Source organism: Cervus elaphus, chromosome 5, assembly GCF_910594005.1.
Source record: "Cervus elaphus chromosome 5, mCerEla1.1, whole genome shotgun sequence".
In the NCBI taxonomy this organism is placed as follows: Eukaryota; Metazoa; Chordata; class Mammalia; order Artiodactyla; family Cervidae; genus Cervus; species Cervus elaphus.
Genome location: NC_057819.1, coordinates 61,425,285 through 61,441,778, shown reverse-complemented (window position 1 = coordinate 61,441,778; position 16,494 = coordinate 61,425,285). Strand labels below are relative to the sequence as shown.

Here is a 16,494-nt window from a genome sequence, read left to right as displayed (position 1 = left end):
ATGGAAAAAAAATTTACAGAAAATAAGTGTGCTTCTCTTATAGACACTGTGAGTGTTAGAACCACTGTGCTTTCTTGACTACTTTGTGTTTTTAGCTTGCCAGGCCTGCCATAATAAACCACTACAGACTGAGTGGCTCACTCAGTGGAAGTTAACAGTGGAAGCTAAAGAGTTTTTCCTGAGGCTTCTCTCCTTGACTTATAGATTTCTTCTTCTTGCTGTGTCCTCACATGGCCTTTTCTTTGCAGCACACAGGTGGCCCCTCCTCCTGTTGCCAGGTCACCAGTCATATTGGGTTAGGGCCTCACTCTTATGATCTCATTTAATCTTCATTACCTCCTAAAAGGCCTTATCTCCAAATATAATCACATCTGGGGATTAGGGCTTTAGTATATGAATTTTAGGGGAACACAGTTTAGGCCACAATATTTTGATAGCTAGAAATTTGAGAGACAAATCTGTATAACACATTAAGCAAAATCAGAAACACTTGACATTATTTTTCTATTTATATTTTCCTTTCAACTTGATATTCTTTTTTTTCTTTTTAATACATACTGTATTTTTGGAAGCTGCTTTAATATTTTTATAAGTGGAGGACAAATAACTAAATAAATAAATTCTTATCTGTAGTAGATCTTTATAGGTATTTGTTCACTGAAATAATCCGTAAGAATTGTATTCCTGGGGGCCAAAATATGCTGGAGGAGGTTCTATGATCATATGCTGCTGAGTACACTTATTTATATACGTTTTTAGGCTCATAATTGGGGCTTCTCCAGTGGCTCAGTGGTAAAGATTCCACCTGCAATGCAGGAGACGCAGAAGATGCAGGTTCGATCCCTGGGTGAAGAAGATCCTCTGGAGGAGGCCTTGGCAACCCACTCTAGTATTCTTGCCGGGGAAATCCTACAGGCAGAGGGACCTGGTGGGCTATAGTGAGTAGGGTCGCAAAGAGTTGGACATGACTGAAGTGACTTAACATGAGCAGATTGACATACATATGTATATCATTGTCCAGGCTTTTAATATATAGTATGATCAGGCCTTTATTTAGTATTAAATATTAATACTAAAGTTCTTTCTCCCTTTGATTAATATAATAGAACATTAATGGAATTAAAATTTTATTGACAGTGAAGTTATTTTCCTAATTGTGTCAATTCTTTCTTCTAGAAAAACTTTATGAAAAAAGAACAACAATCTGTAAAACCAGAATCAAAGCCACGACCCAGGTACACCTTTTATATGATAGCATGAATGTATAAATTAATGTGCTTGCTTTGGTTTTATCCTGACAAGTATCTGGTTTAAAGAAGTGTAGGTTGTTGAAAACTCACAGTATGAACATATCTTTTTCAAAGTTCCCATTTAATTTGATTGAAGCAAGGGAAAACAATTCTTTTTATTTTTTTTGAGCGTATATTGCTCATTCAGTAGACCAGGCTGTAGTTCACAGTGGCTAGTAAAAGCACTCTATAAACAGTGCTACATGATGCTTCAGTAGTTTGGTGTTAGACATTACGTACTACAGTCCGCTATGGTACAGCATGCTCTTCAGTCACTCTGTGAGGGATTCTTAAGATTGCTTCTCTGTGTAGCATATTTGTTGACAGACTTTTGTGAAAAACTAACTGATTTTGTGAGATAGTTGGAGAGTGAAGTGGAAAGAAGGGATTGTTGAGAGCTAATAGTGAAGTTTCTGAAAAAGATAGGTTTCAAACTTGTACTTTCTTTTGCATTGGTAATACATTCATTTATTAATTCATCTGATATTGTTTTTGCACCAGCCTGCTGCAAAGCTCTATGTCAAACCATATAGATGCAGATAGTAAAAGGGTAAACCTTGGAGACTAAAGTTTGCCAGAAGCAACCAGTTTGGAAATCTAACCCCCTAGTAAATACAGGCTTATTCAAATATATTTTTCAGGCTACTTTCTCTTACCAGACATCCTGCTTAATTCCTTCTCTCAATTGCTCCTAAGGTGTGCCTATACAATGTCCATAATCCCTCATTCATAATTCCAAATCTGAAAAGCTCCAGAAACTGAAAACTGCTGTCACCTAAGATGGTGCCAAAACTTTAGTGTCAAACCCGATTGAAATAACAAGTGATTATGACCACTCATAGTCTACACTTTTCCCACTTCATGCAAATAGTCCAGTATTGCATACATATGAACATTAATTGTATTAATTAAAAATATATTTAATGATAGGACATGCCACAGACTGTACTTCAATGTTATATAATATATGGCATACATGCTATATTAATTTCCTAGACTTTGAAACAAAATCTGAATTTCAAAATGCATCTGACTCTAAAGTTCAAGCACTATAGAATTGCACTATATGGTGAATCTAGGCCAAATATGACTATGAAATAATGCAGTGCAATTATTTAAATATCCAATAAATAAATATCCAATTTAAGATTAGATATTTTCTGAGAGCTAGTGTCATAATGAATTTAGTAATAGCAATCATTCTGTGTTTATCTTGTATAAGGTACTTGCATATAACTCCCATAACAACACATGATATATTTTTATGTTACTGATGGGTAAACATGTTGACTATTTCACTTAGGGCCATTCAGCTAGTCAGTGAGGGAACTGGATTCAAATATAGGTCCTTTAATTTCAGAGCCATAGCTATCTACTATAAGCTAAATTATGTCAGATGAAACCTGGCTAAAATTTCAAATTCTTCAAGGGCAGGGATGGTTGATTCTATTAATGCTTCAATTTACAGTTCATGGCACAAGCTATGGAATGTAGTGGATACTCAGAAAATATAATCAAATTAATGAACAATTTCCAGAGGAAAAGGAAAAACAGATTTGTATCTTGTCCTGTTGAGAAAATTTTCTTTCAGTCTTTCATAGTTTATTAATTTGACAATAAACATTAAGAACCTGCTATTTTAGATGCTAAGGACAGGGTGAATGAGACAAACTCCTCTAACATTTGTGGAATGTAAAGCCTAGGCAGAATGTTCAGTTGCTTTTTACCATGGAGAGAGGCAGAAATTGGAATTCAACTCCTGCCAAATGACAGGGACTTAGTAAACACCTCAGATTTCCATGGAAGTCTTAGAATGCCAGCACATGAGTGAGGAGGGCTTCCCTTGTGGCTCAGCTGGTAAAGAATCTGCCTGCATCTCACATGCTAGCAAAGTGATGCTCAAAATTCTCCAAGCCAGGCTTTAACAGTACGTGAACTGTGAACTTCCAGATGTTCAAGCTGGATTTAGAAAAGGCAGAGGAACCAGAGATCAAATTGCCAACATCCATTGGATCATCGAAAAAGCAAGAGAGTTCCAGAAAAACATCTACTTCTGCTTTATTGACTACACCAAAGCTTTTGACTGTGTGGATCCAAACAAACTGGAAAATTCTTCAAGAGATGGGGATACCAGGTCACTGACCTGCCTCATGAGAAATCTGTATGCAGGTCAGTTAGAACCGGACATAGAACAACAGACTGGTTCCAAATCGGGAAAGGAGTACATCAAGGCTGTAGTTTGTCACCCTGCTTGTTTAACTTATATGCAGAGTACATCATGAGAAACACTGGGCTGGATGAAGTGCAAGCTGGAATCAAGATTGCTGGGAGAAATATCAGTAACCTCAGATATGCAGATGACACCACCTTTATGGCAGAAAGTGAAGAAGAACTAAAGAGTCTCTTGATGAAAGTGAAAGAGGAGAGTGAAAAAGCTGGCTTAAAACTCAACATTCAGAAAACTAAGATCATGACATTTGGTCGCATCACTTCATGGCAAATAGATGGGGAAAGAAAGGAAACAGTGACAGGCTCCAAAATCACTGCAGATGGTGACTGCAGCCATGAAATTAAAAGACACTTGTTCCTTGGGAAAAAAGAGGTATGACCAACCTAGACAGCATATTAAAAGCAGAGATATTACTTTGTCAACAAAGGTCCATCTCGTCAAGGCTATGGTTTTTCCAATAGTCACATATGGATGTGAGAGTTGGATATCAAGAAAGTTGAATGCTGAAGAACTGCGCTTTCAGACTGTGTTGTTGGAAAAGACTCTTGAGAGTCCCTTGGACAGCAAGGAGATCCATCCAGTCCATCCTAAAGGAAATCAGTCCTGAATATTCATTGGAAGGACTGATGCTGAAGCTAAAGCTCCATTACTTTGGCCACCTGATGCAAAGAGCCAACTCATAGGAAAAGACCCTGATGCTGGGAAAGATTGAAGGCAGGAGGAGAAGGGGACGACAGAGGATGAAATGGTTGGATGGCATCACCGACTTAATGGACATGAGTCTGAGCAAACTCCAGGAGATAGTGATGGAAAGGAAGGCCTGGTGTGTTGCAGTCCATGGGGTCGCAAAGAGTCAGAGATGGATTAGTGACAGAACAACATAAATAGATAAAGTAGAAACTGACAGGATTAAATAATAAAATGGACAACTCCATAATTATGACAGGAGACTTTTTTACATTCCTTTTTTAGTAATTGATAGGAAAATTAGTAAAATAAAAAAGAATAAATAACAACACAGCATATTTTAACAAACCTTCAATTCATTTGACATAATTGACATTTATAGATGACTATATCCCACCAGTCCATCCTAAAGGAGATCAGTCCTGGGTGTTCATTGGAAGAACTGATGCTGAAGCTGAAACTCCAATACTTTGGCTATCTGATGCGAAGAGTTGACTCATTGGAAAAGACCCTGATGCTGGGAGGGATTGGGAGCAGGAGAAGAAGGGGATGACAGAGGATGAGATGGCTGGATGGCATCACCAACTCGATGGGCATGAGTTTGAGTAAACTCCTGGAGTTGGTGATGGACAGTGAGGCCTGGCCTGCTGCGATTCATGGTGTTGCAAAGAGGCAGACATGACTGAGCGACTGAACTGAACTGAACTGATAGCCAACCACTGTAGAATATACATTTTTTTAGATGCATGTGTGACATTTATTATAGAGATAAAAACAGAAAGCAATGAAATAGAAATCAGAAACAATAAATCAAATTAAAAAAGCCAAAAGTTGGTTCTTTGAAAATATTAAATTTTAAGAATATAGAATTTGTAAACTCCTAACAAAACTAAGATAAAAGACAAATTGCCAATATTAAAAATGAAAAAAGTAGAATCACTATATATTCTGTGGACAGCGACAAGATAAAAGATTATATGAGAAACTTCTTGCCTATTACATTCAAAGACTAGGATGAAATGGAAAAATTCTTAAAAAAAGACAACATACTGAAAATTACATAGAGAAAATCGAATATCTGAATAATTCATGTCTTTTAAATTGAATTTGTCATCTAAAGCCTTTTCACAAAAAGATTAGCTTTAAAGGAAAAAAAAATACTATATGTACATTTTTAAACTAGTTGATAGTGTTATCTTATTTTCTTGGGTAAGTCTTTTTCCTATAAATATCCTTTACCTGGTTAGTTTGATTGGGAAGTCTTTTTCTTTTCCTCATAGGTATTGCTAAATTAGAATTTAGTCCAGTTTTTCAATGATAAAAATTGTACAGTCTGAAAGGTGAGTGCTTATTGTTTTTATTTTCCTGAAGCCAAGCAGTGACTCTGAATGCAAAACGTTTTCCTGTACCGTCTGCCATCTGTTACCGCATAAAGAGCTGGGGCAGTTTTGTAGGGACATCTAGCTAATTTTTGCAGAGATATCATAAACGTTTTAGAGGATGATGACTGAAGGGAAGTTTAGAGAGCACTTGATTCAATCCTTTAATTTTCAGTTGCGAAAATGAAGACTAAAGTGACTTCTTTAAGATCACAAAAGGTCACACAAAAAAACAAACAGACAAAAACTGTTACTAGAATCCAACCCTCATTTTATAGTGTTCTTACTCAGTCAGGCTGCTTTTATGTTCTTTGTATCTTAAATTTTAACAGCCTTTCTGACAATAGTAGACTGAAACTAATGAATTAGCATGTATAAGAGTGCTTCTGGAGAGAAAGAGAAAGATAAAAGTGAAGCAACATGAAAATAAAGTAAAGTAGTGAACAATACGGGCTTCCCTGGTGACTCAGTGGTATAGAATCCGCCTGCCAGTGTAGGAGACACCTGTTCGATCCCTGGATCAGGAAGATCCCCTGGAGAAGGGAATGGCAACCCACTCCAGTATTCTTTCCTGGGAAATCCCACGGACAGAGGAGCCTGGCAGGCTACGGTCCATGGGGTGGCAAAGAGTCGGACACGGCTTAGCGACTGGACAACAACAAACACAAGTGAATGATATAAAACTGTAAATATTTCATATGCTGACATATTTCACTGAAAATATTTAAGTGAAACACTATTAAGATTTTCTTGTTTATTTGAAATCCTATATCATTTCTATCAGAAATTACATGGTTCCTCTGTCCATGGGGATTCTCCAGGCAAGAATACTGGAATGGGTTGCCATGCCCTCCTCCAGGGGAATCTTCCCAAACCAGGGATCAAACCCAAGTGTTTCCTGACTTGCAGGCAGATTCTTTACCATCTGAGCCACCAGGGAACCCCAAGAATACTGGAAAGGGTAACCTATCCCTTTTCTAGGGCAACTTCTTGACCCAGGAATCAAACTGGGGTCTTCTGCATTGCGAGTAGATTGTTTATCAGCTGAGCTATCCAGGAAGCCCTTAGAATCCAAACGTTGGAACCCTTTAAGCTTGTATTTAAATTTTCTTCTTGTTAGAAATTTCTCATGTATTTTCAGCTAGAGTTTTCCTTAGAGTCGACATGAGAACAGAGTATGTTATGACCTTTCATTAGTCATCAGTCAATTTCAGTAGGGTACTGTCCAATTTCTAAAGTACTTTTGCATTTCAAGGGTAAAAATACATTGTACATATATTACCATTTCCAGGCTACATAAATATAACTTTGTTTTTCCCCCTCTTCTTAGTTATAGGAAAGAAAAACATGATGGAATTCTTCTACCCATAGCCACAGCTTTGGGGGAACCCTCTACAGTTGGCAAATAGAACTGGTTTCATTATCTAAGCAAAAATTGTGAACCAGGATTGTAATCTATTATAGTATTATAGTGACATTGTACTTTTATTTTCTGTGAGAAAGTTGTTCTTCATATATTTTTCTTGAGGTCCACTTGAATTTCCTTGGCTACTCTAACTGTATTGTAAATAGTATCATATTCATTTAGATATACTATGGTATTTCATAAACAAAACATTTATTCTCTTTCAATGTTTTTCTGCAGTGAGCTGTTCATCTGACTTTAGCGATGAATTTTCCTTTTGGTGAATTTCTAAAGTACATAATTGCTTTTGAAAATGACTGACTGATTTTTAAGCATAGAATAGAACAATTGATGAGTTTTTAATTCATAGAGGAAAAACATTCTGTTGTTGACTCATAATGTTCAAGTTGTAAGAAGTTCAAAAGGTGGTAATCAGCCTTCTACCTTTTTACTATTAATTCTGGATGATATAAACATTGTTTATATATGCCATCAATGAAGTGTACCATTTTATAAATTTTAAGTTTCTTTTTTTTTTTCATTCTTTAGGATCCCAAGAATCCAGATAGTTCATGTAAATATGTAGATGAGGAATAATTATATACTTTCCCTTTCTATTTTGTAGCATGCTAGAACTAAAAGGGTAGTAGTTGCTGGATATGACTCACTAATGTGTTACTAAAAGGCAAAATTGTGCTAAGAATTCTAAATTTCCTCTTTTTTGATTTTATAGAATACTGTACATTTCCTGGTATATCTAAGTATGAAAGTCACATTTCAAAGTATAGAAATATAGCCATTTAAATTTTTCCTTTATGTCTCTAAAATTACTACACTTGTCCATCATTATTTTTCCTGAAATGGGTCAAGTCCACCTATTTTATCTCAAAACACTTATACAGTTTACCACCTAATGACTTTCCTTTGATCTCTTCTGAAATTTGTTATCTACTAATAGTGGCACTAGTGGTAAAGATCCTACCTTCTAATGCAGGAGATTTAAGAGACATAGGTTTGATCCCTGGGTTGGGAAGACCCCCTGGAGGAGGGCATGACAACCCACTCCAGTATTCTTGCCTGGAGAATCCCATGGACAGAAGAGCCTAGAGGGCTACAATCCATAGGGTCTCAAAGAGTCTGACATGACCGATGTGACTTAGCACACATGCACACAGTGTAATATTAGCTTGTTCATAGAATCTTCTGTGAACAACTTTTTTCTGGGTCAGTAGAGGCTAAGTGTTTTTTGAAAATAAATGTATAGTGAATGATATTTCTCCAGTGATGCTTCCTTTAGTGTGTTTTGTCTTTGGGAAATTATAGAATTATAGAATATTAATTCTATAGATTTATATAGAATTAATTCTATATATTAATTCTATAGAATTATAGAAGCCTTAGAGATTTCCTATGGAAACTATCCAAAGGCTGAAGCTTCTACACAGCCTCTTGCTGAAAACTCCAGGGACTAGTAATGACTCTGTTCAAGTGGAATCCCATTTCATTCTAAGTAGTGCTCTGATCTTGACAGTTCTCTGTGTGAGGCTCAGCACCTATCTACCTTGAAATGGTAACCACTGCTCCTGAGTCAGTCTTTTTGAAACCACTCTAGTTACCAATTTTCTCTTTTTAGATTCTCTATCTATCTATCTATATCTTTATTAGGATACTAATTCAAATTAGCTTAAGCAAAATGGTGTTTAGCTGTTTGCTCGTGTAAGTGGAAATTCCAAGTGTAGAGTATGGTGGGGATCTGTTCAGCATCTTAGACTCAGTGGACTCAATAGACTCAAGTAATGTCTAGGATGTGCTCTTCTTTCCTTCATTTTAAATCTCTGCTCGTCCCCGTTTGGAACAATTAAAACCTCTACTACAGACTTGTTCTCCATGTGGTAAGGAAAATGACTGGCTTCCAGCTGTTTGTAATTGAGTTACTTTCTGTTCTTACCAAAAAGAAAAGTCTCTTATTACACACACACACATTCACACTTCATGTAGAAATATTCTGGCTGACCTTCCAGCTTGGATCACGTGACCAAGCAAATCATAGAGGAGTCAAATGAATGGAGAAGAAGAAATGCAGTTCCATAAAGGGAAAGGAAATAAAAACAGAGGAAAGGAATGAGTGCTCACCATACTGAAATATTTCCCTCTTGAAGTGTGATGCTCGGGGAAGAATACAGCATTTCAAATGTAATTTTATGAATACAGTGTTCAGTGGAACCAAACTGTAATACCCTAGATCAATTCATGAAGTCTATCATTTGTCAACTTTGTGATTCAGTTTCTTAAGGAAAATAGTCACACTGACTTCAATTCTGAAAAATAAAAACCCAAACAAGCAAGCCCTCAAACTTTCTTAGATTCTGATATGTCCCCATTCTGTTCTTTTGCCATCCCTCCTTTCTTTCCTGTCTCTACCCCCTTTTTCTTCCCTTCATCTATTACATATTGCCAGACACACAAGGAAAAGTAATCACTCTCAAGGAATTCAGAATATGGCGGTGTGATGACCCAGAGAATTGTTATGTGGTGACTACAATAATCACGATGGTGTGATCACTCACCTAGAGCCAGACATCCTGGAATGTGAAGTCAAGTGGGTGTTAGGAAGCATCACTATGAACAAAGCTAGTGGATGTGATGGAATTCCAGTTGAGATATTTCAAATCCTGAAAGATGACGCTGTGAAAGTGCTGCACTCAATATGTTAGCAAATTTGGAAAACTCAGCAGTGGCCACAGGATTGGAAAAGGTCAGTTTTCATTCCAATCCCAAAGAAAGGCAATGCCAAAGAATGCTCAAACTACCATACAATTGCAGTCATCTCACACGCTAGTAAAGGAATGCTCAAAATTCTCCAAGCCAGGCTTCAGCAATACACGAACCGTGGACTTCCAGATGTTCAAGCTGGGTTTAGAAAAGGCAGAGGAACCAGAGATCAAATTGCCAACATCCACTGGATCATCAAAAAAGCAAGAGAGTTCCAGATAAACATCTATTTCTGCTTTATTGACTATGCCAAAGACTTTGACTGTGTGGATCACAATAAACTGTGGAAAATTCTGAAAGAGATGGGAATACCAGACCACCTGACCCACCTCTTGAGAAACCTGTATGCAGGTCAGGAAGCAACAGTTATAACTGGACATGGAACAACAGACTGGTTCCAAATAGGAAAAGGAGTACGTCAAGGCTGTATATTGTCACCCTGCTTATTTAACTTATATGCAGAATACATCATGAGAAACTCTGGGCTGGAAGAAGCACAAGCTGGAATTAAGATTGCCGGGAGAAATATCAATAAGCTCAGATATGCAGATGACCACCATTATGGCAGAAAGTGAAGAGGAACTAAAAAGCCTCTTGATGAAAGTGAAAGAGGAGAGTTAAAAAGTTGGCTTAAAGCTCAACATTCAGAAAACTAAGTTCATGGCATCTGGTCCCATCACTTCATGGGAAATAGATGGGGAGACAGTGGAAACAGTGGCTGACTTTATTTTTGGGGGCTCCAAAATCACTGCAGATGGTGAATGCAGCCATGAAATTAAAAGACACTTACTCCTTGGAAGGAAAGTTATGACCAACCTAGATAGCATATTGAAAAGAAGAGACAGTACTTTGTCAACAAAGGTCCATCTGGTCAAGGCTATGGTTTTTCCAGTGGTCATGTATGGATGTGAGAGGTGGACTATAAAGAAAGCTGAGCCCTGAAGAATTGATGCTTTTGAACTGTGATGTTGGAGAAGAGTCTTGAGAGTCCCTTGGAATGCAAGGAGGTCAAACCAGTCCATTCTCAAGGAGATCAGTCCTGAATATTCATTGGAAGGACTGATGCTGAAGCTGAAACTCCAATACTTTGGCCATTCAGTGTGAAGAACTGACTCACTGGTAAAGACCCTGATGCTCGGAAAGATTGGGGGCAGGAGGAAAAGGGAAGAACAGAGGATGAGATGACTGGATGGCATCACCGACTCGATGGACATGAGTTTGAGTAAACTCCGGGAGTTGGTGATGGACAGGGAGGCCTGGTGTGCTGTGATTCATGGGGTTGCAAAGAGTCTGTCACGACTGAGCGACTGAACTGAACTGAAGTGAACTACAATGATGCAGGAAATGTACCTAACCATCCTCATACGTCTGAGGAATTTTTTGTGTGATCATATACGCTAACCAACTACAGAGCTTCACAACAAAGCCGTCACATCTGTCGTGGGGTTCAGCCCCTGTCACCCTTGCCTGAGATAAGAAGTTCACGCCTACAGTGTGGTGTTAGTTTCTGCTGTGTAGCAAAGTGAGGAGCCGTACGTACATGTACACGTATACCCCCTCAGTTTTGGATTTCTTTCTCATCTGGGTCAGCTCTGAGCACTGAGTAGGACTCCCTGAGATGCATAGTAGGTTCTCTTTTGTTGTTTGTTTTATACATAGTACCAATAGTGTGTACATGTCAGTCCCAATCTCCCAACTCATCCCTCCCACTTTTTACCCCCTTGGTGTCCGTACATTTATAGATGATCTTATTTGCAAAACATACACTAACATTGCAATTTCTACTCCTACTACCACTTCTCGATCACCTTACCCTGCCTTACTTTTTATGATACCATGCATTGCTTTCTAACAGACTCTATTATTAACTTGTTTACTGTGATTACTATCTGTCTCTCCTACTAAAACATAAACTTATTTAGGAAAGGGAATGTTCTATTTTATTTATTAGTGTATCCCCAATGTTAAAAAAGCAACTTACACTGAATGAATGAATGAGTGAGTAAATGAATATATATATATGTTCAATGCATGAACTAAAAGTTTGGATCTTTTCTCTGCCTTTTAATGATTTTTTTCCCTTTTCAGGTATTTATAATTCCTATCTCAGACTTTCTACTCCTTCCTGAATATCTTCACTGGATTATCCCACAATAACCATCTCTCAAAACTGAAATTATTGTGTATTTCCTTCCCCATGTCTTCTGTTGTATATTCACCATCTCAGCTAGTAATGACACTCTTCACTGGACCACCCAAGATCACCCAGTCAGCCTGTATTTCTCTACCTTGTTTGCAAAGATTTTATGAAAAGCTTGAAATTTAGCCTTCTGAAATTCAGAAACATTATAAATCATCCCATGGTATAAAAATCTAGTGAAAACAAAAATAATCATAAAAGTAAATTAAAATAAAGGAAGTGAATTCAGAATGGCATGACGTTCGTTTTGTACACATTCTGGCTCTTGGCACCACTACTGCTTTCTTCAGTTCTTCACGTACTGTCCCGTTGATAACTGATACAGTCTGATATTAAACAACACAAGAACACCTGCTTTCATCAAGGAAGCAAGGAAACAGCCACCCCAACTCATTTCTAAGAAAACTTACAGAAAACCAAACTGACTGTATTTTCTAGCTGTGTTTACATGACATGAACAAGTTTAACCACAAGAAAGTGGTGTAAGCTGTCTGAACTTCAAAACTGGGACAAAGATCTTGCTATAACAGGAGTCTCCTACCCCTGAGCCATGGACCACTAGCAGTCCATGGCCTGTTAAGAACCGTGCTACGCAGCAGGAGATGAGCAGTGGGCGAAGCGTCATCTCTATTTACAGCTGCTCCGCATTACTTGCATTGCTGCCTGTCCTGTCCGATCAGCGGCAGCATTAGATTCTTAGGAGTAAAATGGTACTTGGAACTGTGCTTGTGAGGAATCTAGGTTGCATGCTCCTTATGAGAATCATCCCCAAACCAGCACTCCATCTCCCCCAGCCCCCTGGTCCATGGAAAAATTATCTTCCATGAGATTGGTCCCTGATGCCAAAACAGCTGAGTACCACTGCTCTACAACTCTTTATCATCTCCTTTTAATACTATAATCCTTGACCAAGGTCATCATGTTTGTTCCACCTGCTTCTGAACCAAACTCCAAAGGATTATAAAAGGGCAGAAAAGAGGCACTGACCCTGATCCAGGAAATCATCTCCCATTTCCATGAATCTAAGTGACCTTGACCTCTGCCCCATTCTGTCCCTTTAGCCCCTTTTCCTATGAAAAACTTATCCTTGTTTATGGGAGAAGGTGCTTTTAGAGCAAGACCTCCTGCTTCTCCATTCCTTGGTCAATGAATACTTTTTCTGTCTACTGCTATAAAAAGTGGTTTCACCGTGTTGACGCCTTTAACAGCCTGGCAGGGAAAGCAGCAGACTTTATTGGTAACAGTTCCTGTGTGGAGTCAGAAGGAAACACCTGAGAAACAGCAAGAGGCACAATGAGAGAGGGATCACATAAGTTCTCACCTCTAAATCACAGTAATCTTACCCACAAAAGTGAAATGAGGACAAACGGATGTCTCATTTCACAGGGACATTCAGAGTTTCAATTACTTTTTTCATGGAAGACCTCATCCAGAGGGAGAATAGGGAAGCAGAAGCCTGGGGAGAGGAATTACAAGTCCCATCCCTCTCCAGGTTGCTCTGAAGACTGTCCACATTTCCTGTTTTTCTAGTAAAATCTGACCTGCTTTCTGATCCTCACACTGAGTGTGCTTGCTCAGGGGTCTCCCCAGTTCCTGGAAATGACAATCCCTAAAAGACATAGGTGTTTGGGAATAACAGATAGAGTATAATATCATAAATTGTTTTTAAAAATCACCTGAATTACTGCAGGGATTTATTTCATTATCTAAAACTTGATTCTAGGAACAAATAATCTGTGGACAGGCACTGATCTTCATTGTTCTTTCTGGTCAGAGATGAGAGACAGATGGCAGTGGGTAGATTCAGCTCTCCTCCATAACTGACTAAAGCTTGGATTGAGAGCAAAGGGCTACCCCAAGAGGAATAAATGAATATTGTGGGAGAACGACCAGACAACTCATTATGTTCCCTATTGCATAGATAAGCTTATGAAAAATGGACAACTCTGGTCACTCTGTCACAGAAAAGTCAACTCCCATTACACCTTTGGCATAAACACCCTAGTCTTTATTACATCTTCCAGGGTAATTTTTTTAAGTGCCCTACAGATAAAAACATGTATGTACATTAAAACAGTGTTTTAAATGCTTGTATCAGAGAGAATTCCCTGGGAGTGTGTCATGACTATCTTGCCCATATAGGCAGAATCAATTAAATTTGAACAAATCCAGTTTTTCCTTTTGGCTGTCTGTGATGTGAAATGATAATTTTGGTTTAATTCATAATAAATTGTGCTCCTCCAAAAAGTTAATACATGCAGGAAAGAATAATTGCATTTTTTGAACTGAATCTGGGATTTAAAATTTTCATTTTTTGAGGAAAAGCTGTTGGAAAATTGAAACTAAGCATCAACAGCAAAAATAAACCTCATCTTTCCAGAGATATATGGCCTGATGGGCTGGGAGAATGTCTTCCTAGGAAAGTCAGTGTTGGGTAGGGAGAAAAAACCCTCCCAGATCACTGTGTCATTTGCATTTCTGGATAGGTGCTGGTTAGAGCACTGTAGGTAATACACTGTTGAAGACAAGTATCCTCAGAGGCTCTAAATAGAATATCAGCTTCCACCCTTTAATGTGATTTAGTTAGATGTTGCTGTGGCTTGAACCTCAACATTTAAAGAACTAAGATCATGGCATCTGGTCCCATAAACTTCATGGCAAATAGATGGGGAAACAATGGAAATCGTAACTATTTTCTTGGGCTCCAAAATAACTGCGGATGGTGTATAGCCATTAAATTAAAAGATGCTTGCTCCTTGGAAGAAAAGCTAAGACAAACCTAGACAGCATATTAAAAAGCAGAGGCATCACTTTGCTGACAAATGTCTATCTGGTCAAAGCTATGGTTTTTTCAGTAGTCGTGTATAGATGTGAGAGTTGGACCATAAAGAAGGCTGAGCACCGAAAAATTGATTCTTTAGAACTGTGGTGCTGGAGTAGACTCTTGAGATTCCTTTGGACAGCATGGAAATCAAACCAGCCAATCCTAAAGGAAATCAACCCTGAATATTCATTGGAATGACTGATACTGAAGCTGAAGCTCCAGTACTTTGGCCACCTGATGCAAAGAGCTGACTCATTGGAAAAGACCTTAATGCTGGGAAAGATTGAGGACAAGAGGAGAAGGAGGGGACAGAGGATGAGATGGTTAGATGGCATCACTGACTCAATGGACATGAGTTTGAGCAAACTCCAGGAAATAGTGAAGGACAGGGAAGCCTGACATGCTGCAGTCCATGGGGTTGTGAAGAGTTGGACATGACTTAGTGACTGAACAACAACAGCCAAAAAGGAGTACTCTTCATTTTTTTGTGTCAGGGCAGGCTAGCATTGTGAGGAATGATCAGAACCCAAGAGTGTGGAGAGCTCAGAAGGAAACACATCTCATTCAGATATTTAAACTATTTAAAAATTTTGCCTCAATTAAAGTGATGTTATCTTCCACTTCAGAAGGATTGCACCTTTTTTAAAAGTGCTAGGAATTCTGTTCTGATGTTTGAAGTGAGCAGGTTTTGCTAGCATGAAGTCCTAACCCCCTGGGAAGATTTGCTAGTGGAGTACTAAATAATACTGAGACAATATTATTTATGGAAATGTATTACCTTCCTGTTCTTAAAAATCTCTATCACCCATGCTGAATATAATGCATTGTTTTTAAACTAAACAGACCTCATGTAGGGTATTAAAGTAGGCCACAAACTTGTTTCACTTGTTAGCCAAATTGCTTTCAGATCCAGCATTCAAAGCACGAAAGCATCACATGCTTCTGCTTCAAGGCTGCATGTACAGGAAACGAAAGCCCTCAACACAGCTTGGTAGCAGAGGATCCAAATCAGAGTAAATTGTGTAAATTATAACTAAATTGCAAAGCATTTGGACAAAGCGGGCATGCTAGTCTAATCAGGAAAGCGGTGATATTTACTTTTTGATAATGCAAGTTGGAAGAGGAATTGGGGGCAGGGAGGCATCGCAAATCTCTTTTGATGCATTTCTGAACTTGGCAGCCTGAGCTGGCTTTGTCACATATTTGCAGCTTAAAAAAAGTATTTGACTTTTACAGCAGCCAAAGTAAGTATCCTTTAATCACTTTCAACCTATGAACAGATGGGCAAAGAGTGCTTTTATAAATGGAGCATGCAAAATACTTCAATATCAGCCAAAACTAATTAGTGGCAATATCTGAACCAAACTCTAAAACTGATTTAGTGTTTAATATATATTATCGTATAAGCATTAGCAGTTGAAAGGAAATTCCCTGTTCAAATGTTTGCCAAGCTCAGTGTCTAATATTCAGGCATGATTAACTTACTAATTAACTTATTGTATCTTTTCTCACATGTAATCTTGCTTAATTTCTTTTCTCACTGAAAACTCTTTGATCTGACACCTTGATCATAGATTTGTCAAACCTCAAGTGAAAGATTTCAATTCAGCTATTCAGCTCTGGTCTTTCTCTCAACCTTTATAGGGTGACTTTCAAAAGAGGTGGCTTGGGGACAAAGAGGGTAATCTCTTCTATGGTGATAGCTAGT

The 16,494-nt window shown here is 38.2% G+C and overlaps 1 protein-coding gene across 1 annotated transcript in view; it reads left to right on the top strand.

Moving 5' to 3' along the window:
* The window catches only part of IQCM (IQ motif containing M), a 307,184-nt gene that overhangs the window by 131,377 nt on the left and 159,313 nt on the right, over positions 1-16,494 (top strand). Inside the window, exon 10 of the mRNA XM_043900747.1 lies at positions 1,177-1,235. Within this exon, the coding sequence (XP_043756682.1) occupies positions 1,177-1,235 (59 nt within the window). The remainder of the gene's footprint in view (positions 1-1,176; positions 1,236-16,494) is intronic.